Source organism: Lactuca sativa, chromosome 6 (genome assembly GCF_002870075.4).
Source record: "Lactuca sativa cultivar Salinas chromosome 6, Lsat_Salinas_v11, whole genome shotgun sequence".
Taxonomy (NCBI): domain Eukaryota; kingdom Viridiplantae; phylum Streptophyta; class Magnoliopsida; order Asterales; family Asteraceae; genus Lactuca; species Lactuca sativa.
Genome location: NC_056628.2, coordinates 15,462,012 through 15,480,443, shown reverse-complemented (window position 1 = coordinate 15,480,443; position 18,432 = coordinate 15,462,012). Strand labels below are relative to the sequence as shown.

General features: G+C 34.2%; 1 protein-coding gene across 1 annotated transcript; it reads left to right on the top strand.

Annotated features, from left to right (window-relative positions):
• Positions 1 to 14,390: 14,390 nt before the first annotated feature.
• Positions 14,391 to 16,754, top strand: LOC111918740 (subtilisin-like protease). Its single transcript, XM_023914358.3, has one exon. The coding sequence runs from the start codon at positions 14,393 to 14,395 to the stop codon at positions 16,598 to 16,600; it is 2,208 nt and encodes a 735-aa protein (XP_023770126.1). The 5' UTR covers positions 14,391 to 14,392; the 3' UTR covers positions 16,601 to 16,754.
• Positions 16,755 to 18,432: the final 1,678 nt, after the last annotated feature.

The window sequence follows — 18,432 nt, the reverse complement described above, 5'->3', positions numbered from 1 at the left end:
ACCACCAAGTTCCTTAGGAGCGATAACCTTCTCCCATGAAACCTAATTTATTTTATTTTTTTCTTCATGACCCCTACCCCCAATAAGAACTTCCTTCTTATGTTCTCCAGTTTTTCAATGACTCTGATGTGAACTCTAAATAATGACATGTAATAGGTAGGAAGATTTCCTAGAACATATTTGATTAAGGTAAGCCTTCCACAAAATGAAAGGGTTTTAGCTTTCCAACAGGAGAGTTTGTTTCGAAACTTTTCAATGATTGGGTTCCAGTTATTGATCAGGTTCATGTTGGCTCCAACCGGAACCCCAAGCTAGGTGAATGGAAGTACACCAGCCTCGCATCATGCCCACTGTGCAGTTTCGGTGTTAATTAGAAGCCCCAACACCAAAAACCTTGGATTTATGAAAGTTCACTCGCAAACCTGATGAAACATGAAAACATTTGAGAATGTGTGCTAGGTTTTTTAGATTTGCCCTAGACCATTCACCAACGAACAACGCATCATATGCATAGAAAAGATGAGATATTGCTGGTCCATCACCTGGTACTTGAATGCCATTGAAAATGCCCTTTTCAACAGCAGATTTCATTGCAACATTCAATCCCTCCATAGTGATTATTAACAAAAAGGTGAGAGAGGATCTCCTTGTCTTACACCTTTTGTGATGTTGAACTCCTTGGTAGGAGATCCGTTGACTAACACAGATGCACGAGAAGAGGTCAAACACCCAGGTGATTCTTCGATTAATCCACATAAAATATATGCTTTAGTGCCTTTATGATAATGGAAAAATGTTTTACCTTATGTGGATGAATCACCTACCATTAATCAAGTTAAGAACTTGCATTAAAGAAAGCTATTTCAAATAAATTATGGAACAATAGGATACTACAGAGCAATGGTTGCTGAGTGATACATCTAAGAAGATTTAGGATCTTTTTGTTTATTTGTTCATATGCACTTAGTTTATTTGTAACACCCGTAAAATTCAAGCCAATTTAAAACTTTTTAAACAATTCAAACCCATTAGTCATTACAAAATGTTTTCAAAATAATTTAATATTAGAGTATCCCAGAAACATAGTCATAAAAAGTGATGAGTTGTATGATCACGCCTTTGCCCTGCCACAATCCCTTGATGCACCTGAAACAATAAACTAAAACTGTAAGCCCGAAAGCTTAGTGAGTTACCCCCAAAATACTAATACACAAACAGTCCGCATAACCATGTCAACAATAACATATCATAATGAACTGAACAGAACATCACATAACGGGTCCATAGCCCTACAAAATGTAATACCCACGAGCCCACAATACGAGTCTCCCTTAGCCCGTAACTGGAATGCTCCCGAGCCCACAGTACGAGCTTGGAATGCCTACTGGGCCCTCAGCTCGTATCTGGAATGCTCCCGAGTCCTTAGTATGAGTCTGGAATGCCTACCAGGCCTTCGGCTCATATCTGGAATACTCCCGAGTCCTTAGTATGAGTCTGGAATGCCTACTGGGCCTTCGGCTCATATCTGGAATACTCCGAGTCCTCAGTATGAGTCTAGAATGCCTACCGGGCCCTCAGCTCATATCTGGAATACTCTAGGGTTTGTTGGCTACCGCCCGGAGCAGTACAACCTCAACCCATCCCACATAACATGTCGACATGTATCATAACTAATGCACATACAGATAATCATACAGTATCACACGTAGTCCTACAGATCTACCCGACTAGCATATCAACTGGCATACATCACTAACTCAAACTCAACATATCAATAACTACTAGGATATCAAATCCAATGGACCGGCCTTGGTGCCTTAGACCCCTTAGTATAGTGAGGATAACTCACCTGTAATTGTCGACTGATGAGATAAGACCGAGCTGCTCCGTCCACCGACACGAACTCCACCACGGAACACTACCAAGGAACCAAAATCCATAAATACGAGAATTACCGAAATACCCTTGGAAATCAAACTGGTCAACTCTTGGTCAAAGTCAAAGTCAACCTTCCTTGTTGATTCTACTTGTCGATTCAACCCGTCGAATCGCCGAGTTCCCATTCCCAGAAAACTCTCATAACACAACTTAACTCACCAAGTCGCCCCAAGACTCGCCGAGTCCAACGATCTCTGAGTCCCATCTTGTCCGACTCACTGAGTCGCGGACCGACTTACTTAATCCAAGGCTTTAACCAAAAGAGGTTGGGGTCTGCGACCAGACTCGCCGAGTCCAAGAACAGACTTGCCGAGTTGTTCTTCCAACTCGTCGAGTCTATGCAAATGTTCATACAACTCGTCGAGTACACCCATGTGACTCGCCAAGTCTCTCCGGCTCTCAATCCATTCAGAGGCTTTTCGAGCCATGCAGGGGCTCCAACCCATAGATCCACCCCTCTACAATCTAACCCTCACATAAAGTTGCAAACTTTACATGAAACCAAAGAGATGTAGGCCCAAAACATACTATGGCTAGGGTTAAGGACTAAGGGGCTTCACCAACAACTCTTCAACAGAAACTTTATGACATTATGGACCATCATAAGCCTAGATCTGAACTCCAAACCCGAAATAAACCTCAAACAAGATAAAGAACTCCCAAAACAACCACCAAGGATGAACCAAAAAAAAGGAAATAACTCAAGATAAGGGCTCCTTAACTCAGAGATGTGCCCAAAACTAATGTAGATCCCAGATCTATACAAGCCCCTTGATGCTAGCTTCCAATTTCTCGAGCTCCTTCCACCAATTTCCTCTTCCAAGCCCCAATCTCCTCAATAATGAAGCCTCACACGAACTTAGGGTTTTCTGGAACTCTCTGGGGGATTAGGAGGCTGTGAGAGGGACATAAAGTCCTTTAAATAGGGTGCAAACCCTAAGATTAGGGTTTTCTCATTCCAGCACCAACTCGTCGAGTCCAGCTTCCGACTCGACGATTTGGTCACTGAATTCACGATCCAAACCCGCTCCGACTCGGCGAGTAAGCATACCTACTCGTCGAGTCCCTTCCTTTATTTACACTTAGCACCCTTCGCTTCTTGTTCCGAACTTGGGATGTTACATTATCTATGTTAAATAACTTCATTTGGTTGGTTGAAATTTGATGTGCACATTTGAGTTTAGTTTAATGTAAAAATGATTGGCTCCATTAAGGGATGGTCAGGAGAAGCCGCTACGGTTAGTTGGGTTAACCGCTTTAAAAAGGGTTTTTTTCATAAAAGCCCCCAATTTTACACAAAATAGTCGGTTATGTCACAAGTTTGTTTTTTGGTGTAGACATGGAAATTTCACCCGATCCGGTGGGGAACCCGGTTGACTCGCCCCAATTAGGGACGAGTATTCCATGCAAAAACATGTACCAGGGATGGGGTTTAGGATCCCCATTATGCTAAAACTGAGGATCGGGCTGGGGTCCGGTATACCAATCCCCAACTCGCCCCGCCCCTACATTGATGACATTATATATATATATATATATATATATATATATATATATATATATATATATATATATATATATATATATATATATAATATTATTATTACTATATTAATAATTTATTAATTATGAAATAAGTCCACTAAGAATGAATAGATTTGTATTGTACCGAGAATCCATATACCAAATTATGTTCCTAATTCCAAGAGTTATTAAATTTTCACTTTGTTCGACAATCCGTATACAAAATCGACACTTTTTGTTCTAATGCTTGTTTAATTTTATGATTGATGTAAACATAATCAGATTATGGCCTCTATTCTTTATCACTTTTTAAACTTGGTTTTTTTTTGCCTAAGTTTAGTTTATTATTTTGATGGATTGGGGATGGACCGGGAAAAGCCAAAATTTAAAGGGGAGGGGATTCGATTCCCCGCATCCGTCGGGGATGGGGACAAGGATGGTCAACCCCTCTACATACTCGCCTCATTTTCATCCCTATTTTAGTGCGTTAATGTCCTAATATACAGAAAATTGGTTCATATTTATCTCCAACTTCAATTTGACTTTCAAATGACGGTCACCCTACTAAGTCGAAGTTGCCACAACAGCAGCGTATCAAGCCAACAAGAGAAAAACAAGAGGGAAGCGCCGGAATAGAGATAAGGAGATTCGAACCTTAGTCTTCGAAATCTGCTACATCAGCAACGTATCAAGTCAACAAGAGAAAAAGAAGAGGGAAGCGCCGGAATAGAGATAAGGAGATTCGAACCTTAGTCTTCGATATCTGCTTCATCAGCAACGTATCAAGTCAACAAGAGAAAAAGAAGAGGGAAGCGTCAAAATAAAGATAGGGAGATTTGAACCATGGTATCCCATATCTTTTAGTAGAGGCTTAACCACTAAGCTACAAAGACTTTTGATATTTATCTGCTAAGCTAATGTATTTCATATCTATTTTGCTGGAACATTTAAATAATAGATGTCATTATCATTACTATTATTATTATTATTATTATTTATACATGTATATTTATGTGTTTTAAAACGTATATATATATATATATATATATATATATATATATATATATATATATATATATATATATATTTATTATTATTATTTACATATAAATATGTTTTTTATGTGTATTTGTATGTATAAATATGTACATATAAATATGTTTTTATACCTATTGATACACACACATATATATATATATATATATATATATATATATATATATATATATATATATATATATATATATATATATATATATATATATATATATATATATATATATATATATATATATATATATATATATATATATATATATATATATATATATATATATATATATATATATATATATATATAAACACGTTTTTATATTTATATGTGTAAATATGTATACAAATGTATATGTATAAAATAATAATAAAAACACATTTATACTTATGTGTATAACAATAAGATTGTATTTATAAATATTAATAATAAAATCGTAATACATATAAAAACTTTTTATATATATAAAAATATCTCTATACCTTTAAATACGCATAAGAACTTTATTTATATGTATAAAAATATCTCCATACGTGTTTATACATATAAATAATAATAAAAACAAATTTATATATCAATAGGTATAAAACGCATTTACATATACGTGTATATATACAAATATCTATAAAAATGTGTTTATAATAATAATTATTATTATTATAATTATAATAATAATGAGATATTTGTATATAAATATGTATAAAAACGCATTTATTTATTATGTATTTGTACATATAAATACCTATATATATAATAGGTATTTATATGTGTTTTATACATGTATAAAAATACATGTAATAATAATAATAATAATAATAATAATAATAATAATAATAATAAAATGTAATAATAATAATAATAATAATAATAATAATAATAATAGCAGCGTTTAGATATTAAATATAAATTGTTAGGTACGTTTTCAAACAATTTCTCCTATTTTAATGGTAAAGCTTCTTGCTATGTAGGGACGAGACCTAAGCTCGGGTCTCTCTAGTCTCATCTTCCATTTATTGTTTTAAAATTTTTTCTTAAAAAAAAGAGTGTTGATGTGGCGCTCAATGTCTACCAAGAATCTCCACGCATAGTCAAAAAATCTCCCCATCAACGTCCAATCAACGCCTCCTATGTTGTGTAACCGGCTGTAGCCGGGTAAAAGGTAAAATTGAACTTATTTTCCGGTATGTTCGAGTTTTAATGCACCAAAATACAGACTTATGATATAACCGAACATTTTGTGTAAAATTTGAAGTTTTTATGTCAAAAACCCCTTTAAAAATGACCGGCTCCAAAACTATTCTCAAACAAAAAACATAGTTTTTTGGTGTGGATTTTTGTATCATATAAGTAGACTCACTAAATTTTCAAGCTATACTTGTATTTTCACATAAACCAAGTATGTGACGTACATTTCTTTTGATTTTTATCTTCTAGAAAAAGTAACGTATATTTGATCCATTTTTATGTAGTTTTGGATTCTTTTAGAACAATTTAAATAAATTCATAGATCAAATAAATCAACCTAAAACATTTTTAAATATAATGAAACTTGTAATTAATTTCAAAATTTTCAACAAATAATTAATTTCTTAACTTATAAATTTGATCGCATAACTAATTAATATATTAATTCAAATAAGGGAAAACGTCTTAAAAGCCACTAAATTATAGTCTTAAAAGTCACTACATTATAGTCTTAAAAGCCACTACATTATTTGTTTCTTTTTTTTTTTTTTTAATTTTAATATTGCGTTTATTTTGCAAAAAAAGCCATCATTTATTGGAATTTTGTAAAATCTGCCCTTTCAGCAGGCTAATTATCAGGTAACTTCCATGTTACCACCTATGAAAGTAACAGATGTTGTGGCACCCATTGAGTTAGCACTACATTATTTACTTTTTTCACGTGACGTTTAGAGTGACGATATTGAAAAATCCCATAACATAATAGGTTTCTTCCAAGTAAAACAATATATAGGCTTTCTTCTTGTAACATCTTTATTTTGGACAAAAAAGTTTATACATATTTTTAGAAAAAAATTAAATTCGGAATAAATAAATAAAATGAGAATATTTCAAATAAATAAATGATAAAGTAATAATAATGATTTAAAAGAATTTTACAATGAAATAATGATCAAATATCATAAATTAGTCTTGTCATGCGGATCTTATATAAGGTTAGGGGTGGGGGGAGGGGGTTGACTTTTTTTGGCAGAAGTAGTTCCTATATTTTAATTTTATACATATTAGGCCCAAAAATATAAAATTTTGATTCTTCGCCCCGCCCCCCCCCCCCCCCCCCCCCCCGGTTCACCATTTTTTATACAAATTATATTTTCAGCCCCCAAATGAAAGATTGAAGCTCCACCACTGAGTGTTGCCAAAGTATTTGACCAATTTCTTAGTTCACTAGACTAACCTAGGACTATACAAGTTATGAAAATTATGGAAAGGTACTAATAGTGAAAATATCTTGTTTTTTTAAATCAAGTGGTGACTATTTCATAAAATAAGGAACTTAAGGATCGAATGAGTAAATATTGGCCAAGCATTAGAATAGTAGTATCCCTTCTTTCTCTTATCATTTTCGTTGGGGAGGGAAAATGAAGATTTGAAGATTTAGGGTGGAATTGGAGATAGTTGATATGCATTTGTAAAGTCTAACTCATCCATTGGAAGCTTCGAATGGAAGAATCACTAGTTCTTTCTCAAAGTATATATTCTACGTTTTGTAATTAAACCTAAAATTCAAAAATCTTTAGTTGTGTAGTTGCTTAAGTGATACTATTATAAGTTCAAGTCCACCAATAGAATACTAATTCATCTATAACTCCTATTGTTGTTGCTTGAACTGAAGTTCTTCTAACTCATCTATAACTCCTATTGTTGTTGCTTGAACTGAAGTTCTTAAGTTGATTTGGAGGTTTGAGTCCTAGCTTTGTTATATTCGAATTTCATGAAGTGATTTGAGTACATTTTATGTTAATTAGCTTAGAATAAGTTATTGGATAATTTAATCTAACATCTAGCGTTACAATCTTGATTCAACTTGAGTTATGGAGATTTATGTGTTATTTAAGCCTTCCAACCTTCATGATTGGAAGTTGAGCTGATATAGTTTGTTGATCTTAAACCTTCTAATCAGACTTTATAACTTGAATAATGGAAATATTTTTGGTCATAATATTGTTCATGAGTACAGATTTAGTTATCATTGGAAAGTATGATTTTATTTGGGAGCATAAATGTTAAGTTGTAGAGATTGATTCATCCTTTTTAACCCTATAGTTGCTACACAGACCAATCATGGGGGCCCATTCAGATATGAAATCAAAACTCATCATAGACCAATTTCGTTATTGTTTTATGGGCATGGCTTTATTGGCATACTTTAGATCATTATGGTCTTATATATCCATTGAATTCTTGTAACCTACTGTAAGTAAGAATGAAACGGCCGAAGAAGCGTGGTGCGACCTATGTCGCGACACGACCCTTAATAAATGTCACAACGCAACCGACCTGACTGGCCAAATCCTAGAAGCCTCGAATTTTGGGTCTATTTAAGGGCGCAAACCCATTTGGCTTCATTATTTGTTAGCCTCCATCTTCATAAAACATTCTCTCATCCAAACCCTAACCTCTTTTGGTGCTTTGAGTTCTTATCGTCTCTTTAATGTGATTTTAAAGAAGAAAGTTGTTATTTGGTGTATAAGAAAGAAAGTAGCTGAAGTAATCTACCTTTTCATGGCCTCTTCTAAATATGTAAGTCTCCAAGATATCATTTTGGTTCCACAATCTTGATGTTCTTGGTGTTTGAGGAACAAAATAACTTGGTGTGGATATTTTTTTTTTGCTTCTCGAGCCTTTGTTATGCATAAAAACGCCATATATATTTGAGCCATGAACTTGGATTTGGCATTTTAAGTAGGTTTTTGGACTTAGGGTTTAGTTTTGTGAGTGATTGAGGCATGGGTATGGATAAAGTTGGAAACTTTATCCATTAAAACCATTATAAGATTCATATCTAAAAAGGTTGGACTACTGGAATTAAAGGATTAAGTCCTAAAGAAGAAAGTTGTTAAGCTAGTTTATGTGGCGCGACAAACATGGGGCTTGCGGCGCGGGGTTTAGGTGAATATATTCGCGATTATTTTGTCACGTAGTGGTGCACGATGCGACCGGTCAATGGTCACGACACAGATGTTGACTTCGACCATTAACCTTTTAACCAGTTTGACTTTTGCCAGAACTTTGAGGAATTTAGTTGTTGACTAAGGTTGACCTCTAATTTTTCCTTAGGTGGTTCGTGTTGCCGATCTTCATGTAGCGAGTGAGTGATTGATCAACTCATTTATTCAGGGGAATTATATAACTATATTATGCACCCTAGTATGATAGGACGTAGCGGTACTATAGTATGCTAATTAGACAAGTAGGTTAGTATAGTCTTTTTCATGTTGATTGTTTGATTGATTGACTTTATGATATGTTGACATATTAGGTGTAAGGAGTTGATGGTGGATCGAAACTAGAGCCAACATCCTAGATTACACGTGTCAAAGTTGGACGTGTACTAGAGCCATTAACCATTGGGATGACTATACATGCACTAGAGTTGTTAGTCATCGTTTTGAGTAGATGTGCACTAGAGCCATTAATCAATTCTTGTTCTCGTGGATTGACACTAGTGATGAGTGCCTTTATTTTGTATGTATTGTGTGTATATTGTGGTTTGTGGTATTTTAGAGAACTCACTAATCTTTTTGCTTACAATTGTGGATTAAATGTTTTTCACGTAGTTATTCTGATCATGGGAAAGCTATAGCTTGATTTTACTGTACGTACATCGTAGATGATCATGTTTGTAGACTTTTGTTGATTATGATGATTTGATACATTGTTTTTCCGTGACTCGTTTTTATACATTTATCATTACGGTTTGATGACGTTTCAAACAGTTTTCTACTTTGATCCTTTATGAAAATGGTTTGGGATAGTTTACTCTTTATTTTAAAAGAAATTTTTGGTTGAAATTTGGGATGTTACAAGTTGGTATTAGAGTCCTGGTTTGAGGGATTTGGATAAATAATTTTGTATTTCCAAAATCAAATTAAGGATCTGAGTAATTAATAAATCTTTTCAGAAAAAGAATAATACAAAAAGAAAAGGATTGTTGATATGATTAATAATTCCAAACTCAAAGTAATTAATAAATATTTTCAGAAAGGAAAGTGATTCATGAGATATCCATATTTTTTATGATTGCTGATATGTGAAATGTTAGAAATGCATTTTAGTAAGTAGGCTACGGATCTTTTCAGAAATTGCATGTTATATTGTCTGATATCTAAGATGCCTTGTAGTCTTAGGATCTACTTGCTATGTGCTACTTAAGGTTTATGCTAATATTAATTAGTTGTTAAGTGAATGATTTAGAGTTGTACATAATTAATATTGTATAGCCTTAGAATGCTTGATTAAGCCTTAGTTCCCGCTCCGGTCGGAATCAGCCCACCATTTGTTAACAGGAACTCTAAAATTAAAGGACTTGTAGACCAAAGATAGATTATCAAAGTTCTTTCATAACAGTTCCTTTATCTTTGAGCACCTTCATTGGAAATGCCTTTCCTTATGACAAAATTTACAACAAGGAGCACCCTTAATAATAGTTGAGATACATACTACATTTATATTTTTATGGACATTTGAATCTGATCTTTCCCACTGTCCATGCACTCTCTTATGCTCTTACGAGGTTTGGTTAATGAGTGCAATAGAAGGATCAACCCTCAAATAATACTCTAAGTTCATAATTCCAAGAATTGGTTTGATACCATCTCGCCATGTTGTTAAATTAGTGTCAGTCAAGGGTTCAATCCCATAGTTAGGACTTAAAGTGGTTAGTAGATTGATACATTTAAGGAATTTATATTTAGAAGAACATAAGTGAGCTAAAACATATTAGGTAATCACATAAAGCAAGCAAGATTAGCATGTTGAAGATTAAGTCTATTATAACACCAACATAACATATTAAACTAATGATCTACAAGAATGTTGGCTTTACGTTGGCTATGACCAATACTCAAGTGTTTTAAACATACATAAAGGAGTAAGATACGTAACATAAATATTACATATTACCTTTGGGTAGAAATATAATATGTATTATTAAACAATTATATATTGGGTTCGTTGTTGAAAAATACACTTAATTGACATAAAATGATAAGTTTAAATATCAATGACGACTTCAATGATATGTTGGTGGGTCAATCATCTAACGTGTCACTGAAGTTTTCGTATAATTTTATATGTATATCGTTATTATTATACATATACCTAATTCTCAAACATACATTACAATTTGAATGTTAAAAGATGATGCATCATGATGACATCAATTTAATAAATTAGGGAACAAAAATTAGGTCTTTAGTTAAAACTTAGGTTAATAAAATTAGAATTTTGGGCCACGAAAGATTTAACGGAAGCATAAAGAAATAAAAAATTTAGGCCAAAGACACCCAAAAAACACATTGAGGCAGAGAAACTTAGGAAAAGGGATCAGTAAGGTTATGCAAGAAAGAAACTGTATCATCCCCAAGCACCGATGTTCTGATGTAGCCTAAAATTGACGAAAGAAATTTTATGTCATCTACTAATGATTCAGTGCGCATCACGATCGATGCATTATCCCATTCTTGATGGCATTTTTTGGTTTCGAATGAACAACAAAACACACTCATAGTGCTTATTTTGACCGAGAATGATTTTGGTAATTTTCAATTGGGGATGATTTTGGCGTATAAGATGTGATTCACGGTTAGGAATCAAGTTATTGTATTTTCCATTATAAAGTTAAATGGCTTAACTAGCTCCAGTTTCAATTTTAGGCAATAATCATAGAATTTCATTTTTTTTATTTCATAATGAAAACGAGAATCATGGTTCTATGTTCTTAATTGGTTAAAATTGATTAAGATCAAGATTCCTCTAGTACGACATGTTATTTATTTTTCAGAAATTAATTATCCCATAATCTTTCTTATCAATTTGAACACATATTCATCACATACATAAGAGAATAAGAATGCGTACTTGAATGATTGATCTTCACAGGAATGCGTGAATGAGAAGATGAAGGCATTTGATTCCCGTTTAGATGCATAATTTAATGGAGATTTACACAAGGAATTGATTCGTTTCTATAGGATATCCTCAAGAATTAGAGGGAAACCTATATTCCTTTTTATGTATTGTTATTGACATCTAAGAGAAATCAATTTCATCCTTATTTATGTTTTAGTTACTTGCAGCAAGTAACATTAACGAAAGTTGTGATACCAATTATGTTAAATTAGCATAATTGTTGTCGTAATACATAAATATAACAACATTAAAAAAAACTTATTGCATAAATGGTCCTAAGGCCACATTTAGTGAAATATTCCAACACTGTACTCATATATCACAGTAAAGCTTAGTGAGATGATGCTAGAGATATCTTATAGAAGACTTAACAAAGTCTTCAAGTTGTATTATCATTTCTCTTTAGCAAAGTCTTCAGGTTGTATTATCCTTTCTCTGTTACTATGGTTGTTGTAACTCCAAACGTTTGTAACTTTGATAAATCAATTAAAGGTTTTTGTAAAACCATATTTTACTATAATCGATAGGCATAGTGATTGTATGACCATGGTAAATTCTTAAGGACTTTGGTAGTTTGGTACTTTGCTAAATTATTAAGGGCTTAGTGTATTTGTTATGAATTTGATACTTTGGAACTTTACTAAATTGTTAAGGACTTAGTGCGTTTTATTGTGAATTTTAGTAGTTTGATACTTTGCTAATTTGTTAAGGATTTATTGTATTTGTGATGAATTTGATAGTTTGATATTTTGTTAAATTGTTAAAGACTTAATTTATTTGTTATGAATTTGGTAGTTTGATAGTTTGTTAAATTGTTAAGGACTTAATTGATTTATTATGAATTTGGTAGGTTGATAGTTTCTTAAACTGTTAAGGACTTAATGCATTTGCGACTTAATTGTTAAGTACTAATTATCTGGTTTTTCTTGGTTTGTTATTTTTGTTGGATTAGCGTCTAAGCCCGTAACTATATTTGGTATGTACTTGACCCGGTTATGCATGGTCCTTTTGGTTGCCTTCACCAAAGCAACTTGACAAGGTAATTTGATGAGAGAGAGAGGATAATATGATTTGTTAATATATTATAAGAATAATATATTAAAGGAGAAATCACATTTATTTAGTTAGTATTAGTCATAAATTAATTAGGAATTAATTTTGTGACTAAAAGAGATTAATTAAATAAAAGGGCATAAACTGTCAAATGTATGATAGTTGAGTTTTTGGTTGGGAAACCTAATGGACTAAGGGGGAACGAAATTATGATGAAGTATCATCATATTTTCGTCCAAGGCCCTATTCTAGAAGGTTCATTGGGCTGCTTGGTGAATAAGCTGTCAATTAGGGTTTAGACTGAAACTCTAGCAACATACAGTATAAAAGGAGACCCCTACTTGCAATTTTCGGCCACTTGCTTCCCAAGAAACCCTAGGCCGAAATTGAACATCCTCCCTCCTCTCTCATAGTTGCCTTCTTGTTTATGGTGTTCGTAAGCCATTAGAGGAGTTACAATTGTGACTCTAAGCTCCAAGAAAGAATATTCAATCTTCCATTGAAGAGGTAAACATCTAGATCTGATTCTATATGTTAAATTATGAAATATGTATGCTTGTTTAGGGTTTGTAAGTCTTGGATTCATTGCATGTACAATAGAGAAACCTGAATCCAAGCATTAGGGTTAGTATGAGCACATAGGATTGTTCTTATGCATAAAACCCATCAATTTTAACTTATATATTTACTTCGTAGGCGGATATTAATGCTTATCTTAAAAACCTATCGTTTCTAGTAACATTAGGAGATATGATTCGATCGTTTAGTAGTCAAGTCACCCAAAACAATGAAGGGAATGATGGGAAAAACGAAGATCAATATAGGTAGTTTTTTCTAGCAACACCAATAGGGGTGACGAAGCACCATTAGTGACTCTTTGAACGCATGTAATTGCATATCGGAACACTAAATTATGTTGGTGTACCAGAATTACTCAATAGCGGAGACGGATAATTGCGACGATTCTATGTATTGCGACGACATCGAATAGCAATGACGCCAATAGTGGCGACCTTACTATTATCTACGGAGCAATAGTGGTGACACATTAGCAATGACATCTCACCACTAAAACTATAAGCAACGAAAATGTGTTTTTTTCGACTACATTTGTGGCCGCTGACAACGAAAATTGGGTGTTATAATTGTCCACCAATCCTATCGTCAGCAAAAGTTAAAATTTTCAAAATGTTCTAAAAACTCTTCATTGACGAAGCCATAGGGTCATATATATACCGACTCCATTTCGTTGGCAGTAATTGTTCGTCGTTAAAACCAACTTTCTTGTAGTAATTGTTTAGACTTGTATTTTGGACCTGATTTTAGTGTTGGTGAACTTTGTTGAATTAATGAAATGTACGTGTTCTTTGGTTTATTTTTGTATTACAATATGTAAGGCCAATGACTTAAAATTGAAGTACATCATATAAAGTTTATAATTTTTAACTGGAATGAATGAAATTTGCAGTTATCTTACCATTAAATATTTCTCGATGCTACCTAGGCTTATGTAAATCGCTTAGCTTCTACGGATATTACTAAGTTTTGACAAAAGTTACATTAAAGTTACATCTATCAAAGGCTTTCACAGCTTTATGCCGGCCAAGACATCAACTATATATACATTCAATGTGAAGATGTACATCATCAAATTCTTCAACATTAATCATGGAGAACAGGCCTATTATCATTTTGCTTTTTTCTATCACCGCCATCTTCAACCTCTCACCGGTGGCAGCCAAAGAAACTAACACATACATTGTCCAGCTAAGCTCTCCGAGCGCCCACACCTTTGCTCAATCCGAAGACCTTGAAAGCTGGTATCACACATTCTTGCCTACAATTGCAGCAGATACGGATGAAGAACCAAAGATGGTTCACGCATACCATAATGTACTTACAGGTTTTGCAGTGAAACTTACCGTTGATCAAGTGAAGGAAATGGAAGAAAAAGATGGAGTTATATCCGTACGTCCACAAAGCGTGTTGTCTTTACATACAACTCATACTCCTAAGTTCTTGGGGTTGCACCAGAATTTAGGTTTCTGGAGAGGTTCAAACTATGGGAAGGGAATCATAGTTGGGGTTCTCGACACAGGGATTATCCCCACTCATCCTTCTTTTAACGACACAGGAATCGACCCTCCACCCGCAAAATGGAAAGGGAAATGCGAAGTTGCCGGGTGTAATAACAAATTGATCGGTGTTAGGAACTTTGTTAGTGGTGGTTCTGGTTCAGCACTTGATAAAGAAGGACATGGAACGCACACTTCAAGTACTGCAGCTGGAAACTTTGTTGAAGGTGCTACTGCACTTGGAAATGACAATGGCACTGCTGTAGGGATGGCTCCTCTTGCACACGTGGCAATGTATAAAGTATGTGATGAAAGTGGTTGTGCTGATACCGATATGTTAGCTGCTATGGATGCAGCTATTGACGAAGGTGTGGATGTGCTTTCTCTCTCAATTGGTGGACCCTCTAGACCTTTCTACACGGATTCAATCGCCATTGGGGGCTTTGCTGCGATACAGAGAGGAATATTTTTTAGTTGTTCTGCAGGCAACTCTGGGCCTTTTAATTCTACAGTGTCCAACGAAGCTCCATGGATTCTGACTGTTGGTGCTAGTACAGTTGATAGAAAGGTACAGGCGACAGTTAAACTCGGGAATGGGGTTTTATTGAATGGAGAATCTCTTTTCCAACCTAAAGATTTCCCACAAACTCTTTTGCCTCTCGTATACCCTGGGATGAATGGCGATATAAGTAAGGCCTTTTGTGCTCCAGGATCATTAAACAACACCGAGGTCAAAGGAAAGGTAGTGATGTGTGTGAGAGGTGGTGGTGTAGGAAGAATCGCAAAAGGACAGACAGTAAAAGATGCCGGTGGAGCTGCTATGATTCTAAGAAACTTACAGGCAGATGGGGATAGCACAGTAGTCGATGCTCATGTACTTCCTGCATCATATGTTGGTTACAAACACGGCGTTAAAATCTTAGAATACATGAATTCAACTTCATCGCCTGTTGCTGGTATTGTATTCCATGGAACTTTGATAGGAGATAAATCAGCTCCTCAAGTAGCCTCTTTCTCTTCGAGAGGACCTAGCCTAGCAACCCCTGGAATTCTAAAACCCGACATTATAGGACCTGGTGTGAGTATTCTTGCAGCATGGCCTGTCTCTATTGATAACACAACAGCAACACCTTTTAACGTAGTATCAGGTACATCAATGTCTTGCCCACATCTTAGTGGGATAGCGGCATTGTTGAAAAGTGCACATCCTGATTGGTCACCTGCTGCAATTAAGTCTGCAATCATGACCACTGCTGATTTGGTCAACCTCAACAATCAGCCGATTGAGGATGAAAGGGAGCTTCCAGCTAGCCTCTTCGCAGTTGGATCTGGTCATGTTAATCCATCTAAAGCAAGTGACCCTGGACTCATTTACGATATCCAACCTGATGATTACATACCCTACTTGTGTGGATTGGGATACACGAGTGAGGAAGTTATGACTATTGTTCAAAAGCAAGTCGCTTGTGTTAATGGTCAAGGCATACCCTCAGCACAGCTGAATTATCCTTCATTCGCCATAACACTAAGTTCTAATGTCTCAAAGTCATACACAAGGACTGTGACAAATGTTGGAGACGCTACTTCATCTTACACAGTGAAACTTTGCACACCACCTGGCGTGGCTATTGCTGTGTCACCCTCTACACTCGCTTTTTCAACGGTTAACCAGAAGCTGTCTTACCAAGTGACATTCATTGCTATAGGCACTCTTCCAAAGATTCGATTCGGTGAAGGAGCTATAATATGGAACTCCCCCAACCATTCAGTTAGGAGTCCCGTTTCCATCAAATATGTTTAAGTGAGGAAGACATATAGCTTTTCTTGGACATTGATTGATTACATTTACCAACTTTTTTATTTTTTAAATTTGTTTTCTTCTGGTTAATCATGGACAAATAAATGTTCATGTGGCTTGATTAATTAATAACACTGGAACACAATTTCACTGCATATATATTACTCCAATTTTTTAATATACCATGTTGGGATCAATCAATAAGATGTTTTCGCATATAGGAAGAGGGAGATTGATGTGATAAAGAACGATTTTTATACTACAATACATTGATCTTATTGTTGGTTTGGCGATGATGGGGACTGGGGACGCAAAGTGTGATCATCCACAAGTTTATGGACTTGAAATGTTTCCGTAATGCAATCTTTTGTAGCTCTTAACTCTCATTTACAAATTTTAGCTAAGAAAATTATTTCAAGTCGTTTTTAATCAGATCTGTTGATTCTAATTTGAAATTCATCCCTCTTTAACGTATTTCATTCCCAATACAAGCTTCATGTGATCATGTTGTAACAATTAACTTGACAAGTTGACATGTGATGAGTGTTGTGGCTAGTGAAACTTTTATGGTTCTTTATAAAAAAAAATGGGGAAGTAACATTAAGGGATCTCCAGGGCTCAATTCAGTATCATCGTAATTTGATAAACACTTTCATGTGTGTTGATGAATAATTGTTATACGACAAAACTGCAAAAATGGTCCCTATGGTTTCTCATTTTATGTGGCTATGGTCCAAACGTTTGAAAAGTTGCAGATTTAGTTCTTTTCAACAAGTTTTGTTGTGGTTTTAGTCCATCATCCGTTAACTTCCTTAAAATGACAATTTTAACACCATGGACCATTTTCGTAGTTTTGTTTTTTACTATATTAGAAGGACCATTTTTGTATACATTCTTTTTTATTTTAATGAAGTATTATATATTAATAGATATTATTTTTAATATATAATATTATATATTAATAAATATTTTTTATTGGATTATTAATTTATTTTAATTGATTTTTTTTTAAAAAAAATTTAGAGTAATTCTTTTTTATTGAATTATTATATATCAATACATATAGTTTTTAATATATAATATTTATATCATAATAAATATTATATTATTGGATTATCAATTTTTGTAATTTTTAATTATTTTTTTATTGTATTATTACTTTTAATTAATTATTTTCTTCATATACTAAATGTTGGTTTATTGGATTATTAACTTATTTTAGTTAATTATATTTTTTTTAATTTTTTTGTCGAAGTAATTTTTTTTTATTGAATTATTATATATCAGTACATATAGTTTTTAATGGGGATGAGCATATAGACCGGGGAACCGGCCGGAACCGGCACCGGAACCGGAACCCGATGGAACCGGTCGGGCCGGGACCGGGACGTTATTTTTGTGGATTTTTGGAACTGGGAACCAGTAGGAACCGGAACCGGCAGAACTGGCAAAAACCGATAGAACCGGCAAAAACCGGAATCGTATGATGCTATTTTTCGAGGATCGGTTCCAATATTTGAAAACACGACAAGAACCGGTAGGAACCGGAACCGGTAGAACCGTCGGGCCGGTTCGATTCTTGATTTTGGCCGAAGCCGGTTCCCGGTTCATGTCCGTTTCGGGCCGATTCCGACTGGTTCGGTCCTTTTGCTCATCCCTAGTTTTTAATATATAATATTTATATCATAATAATTATTATATTATGGGATCATTATATATTACAAAACATTATTTTATTGGATTATCAATTTCTTTTAGTTGAATCTTTTTATAATTTCTTTTTTGTTGGAGCAATTTTTTTATTAGATTATTATATATCAACAAATATTATTTTT

What these genes read in the sequence shown, in the direction of transcription:
- LOC111918740 (XM_023914358.3), top strand. Translation starts at nt 14,393, where the DNA reads ATGGAGAACAGGCCTATTATCATTTTGCTTTTTTCTATCACCGCCATC.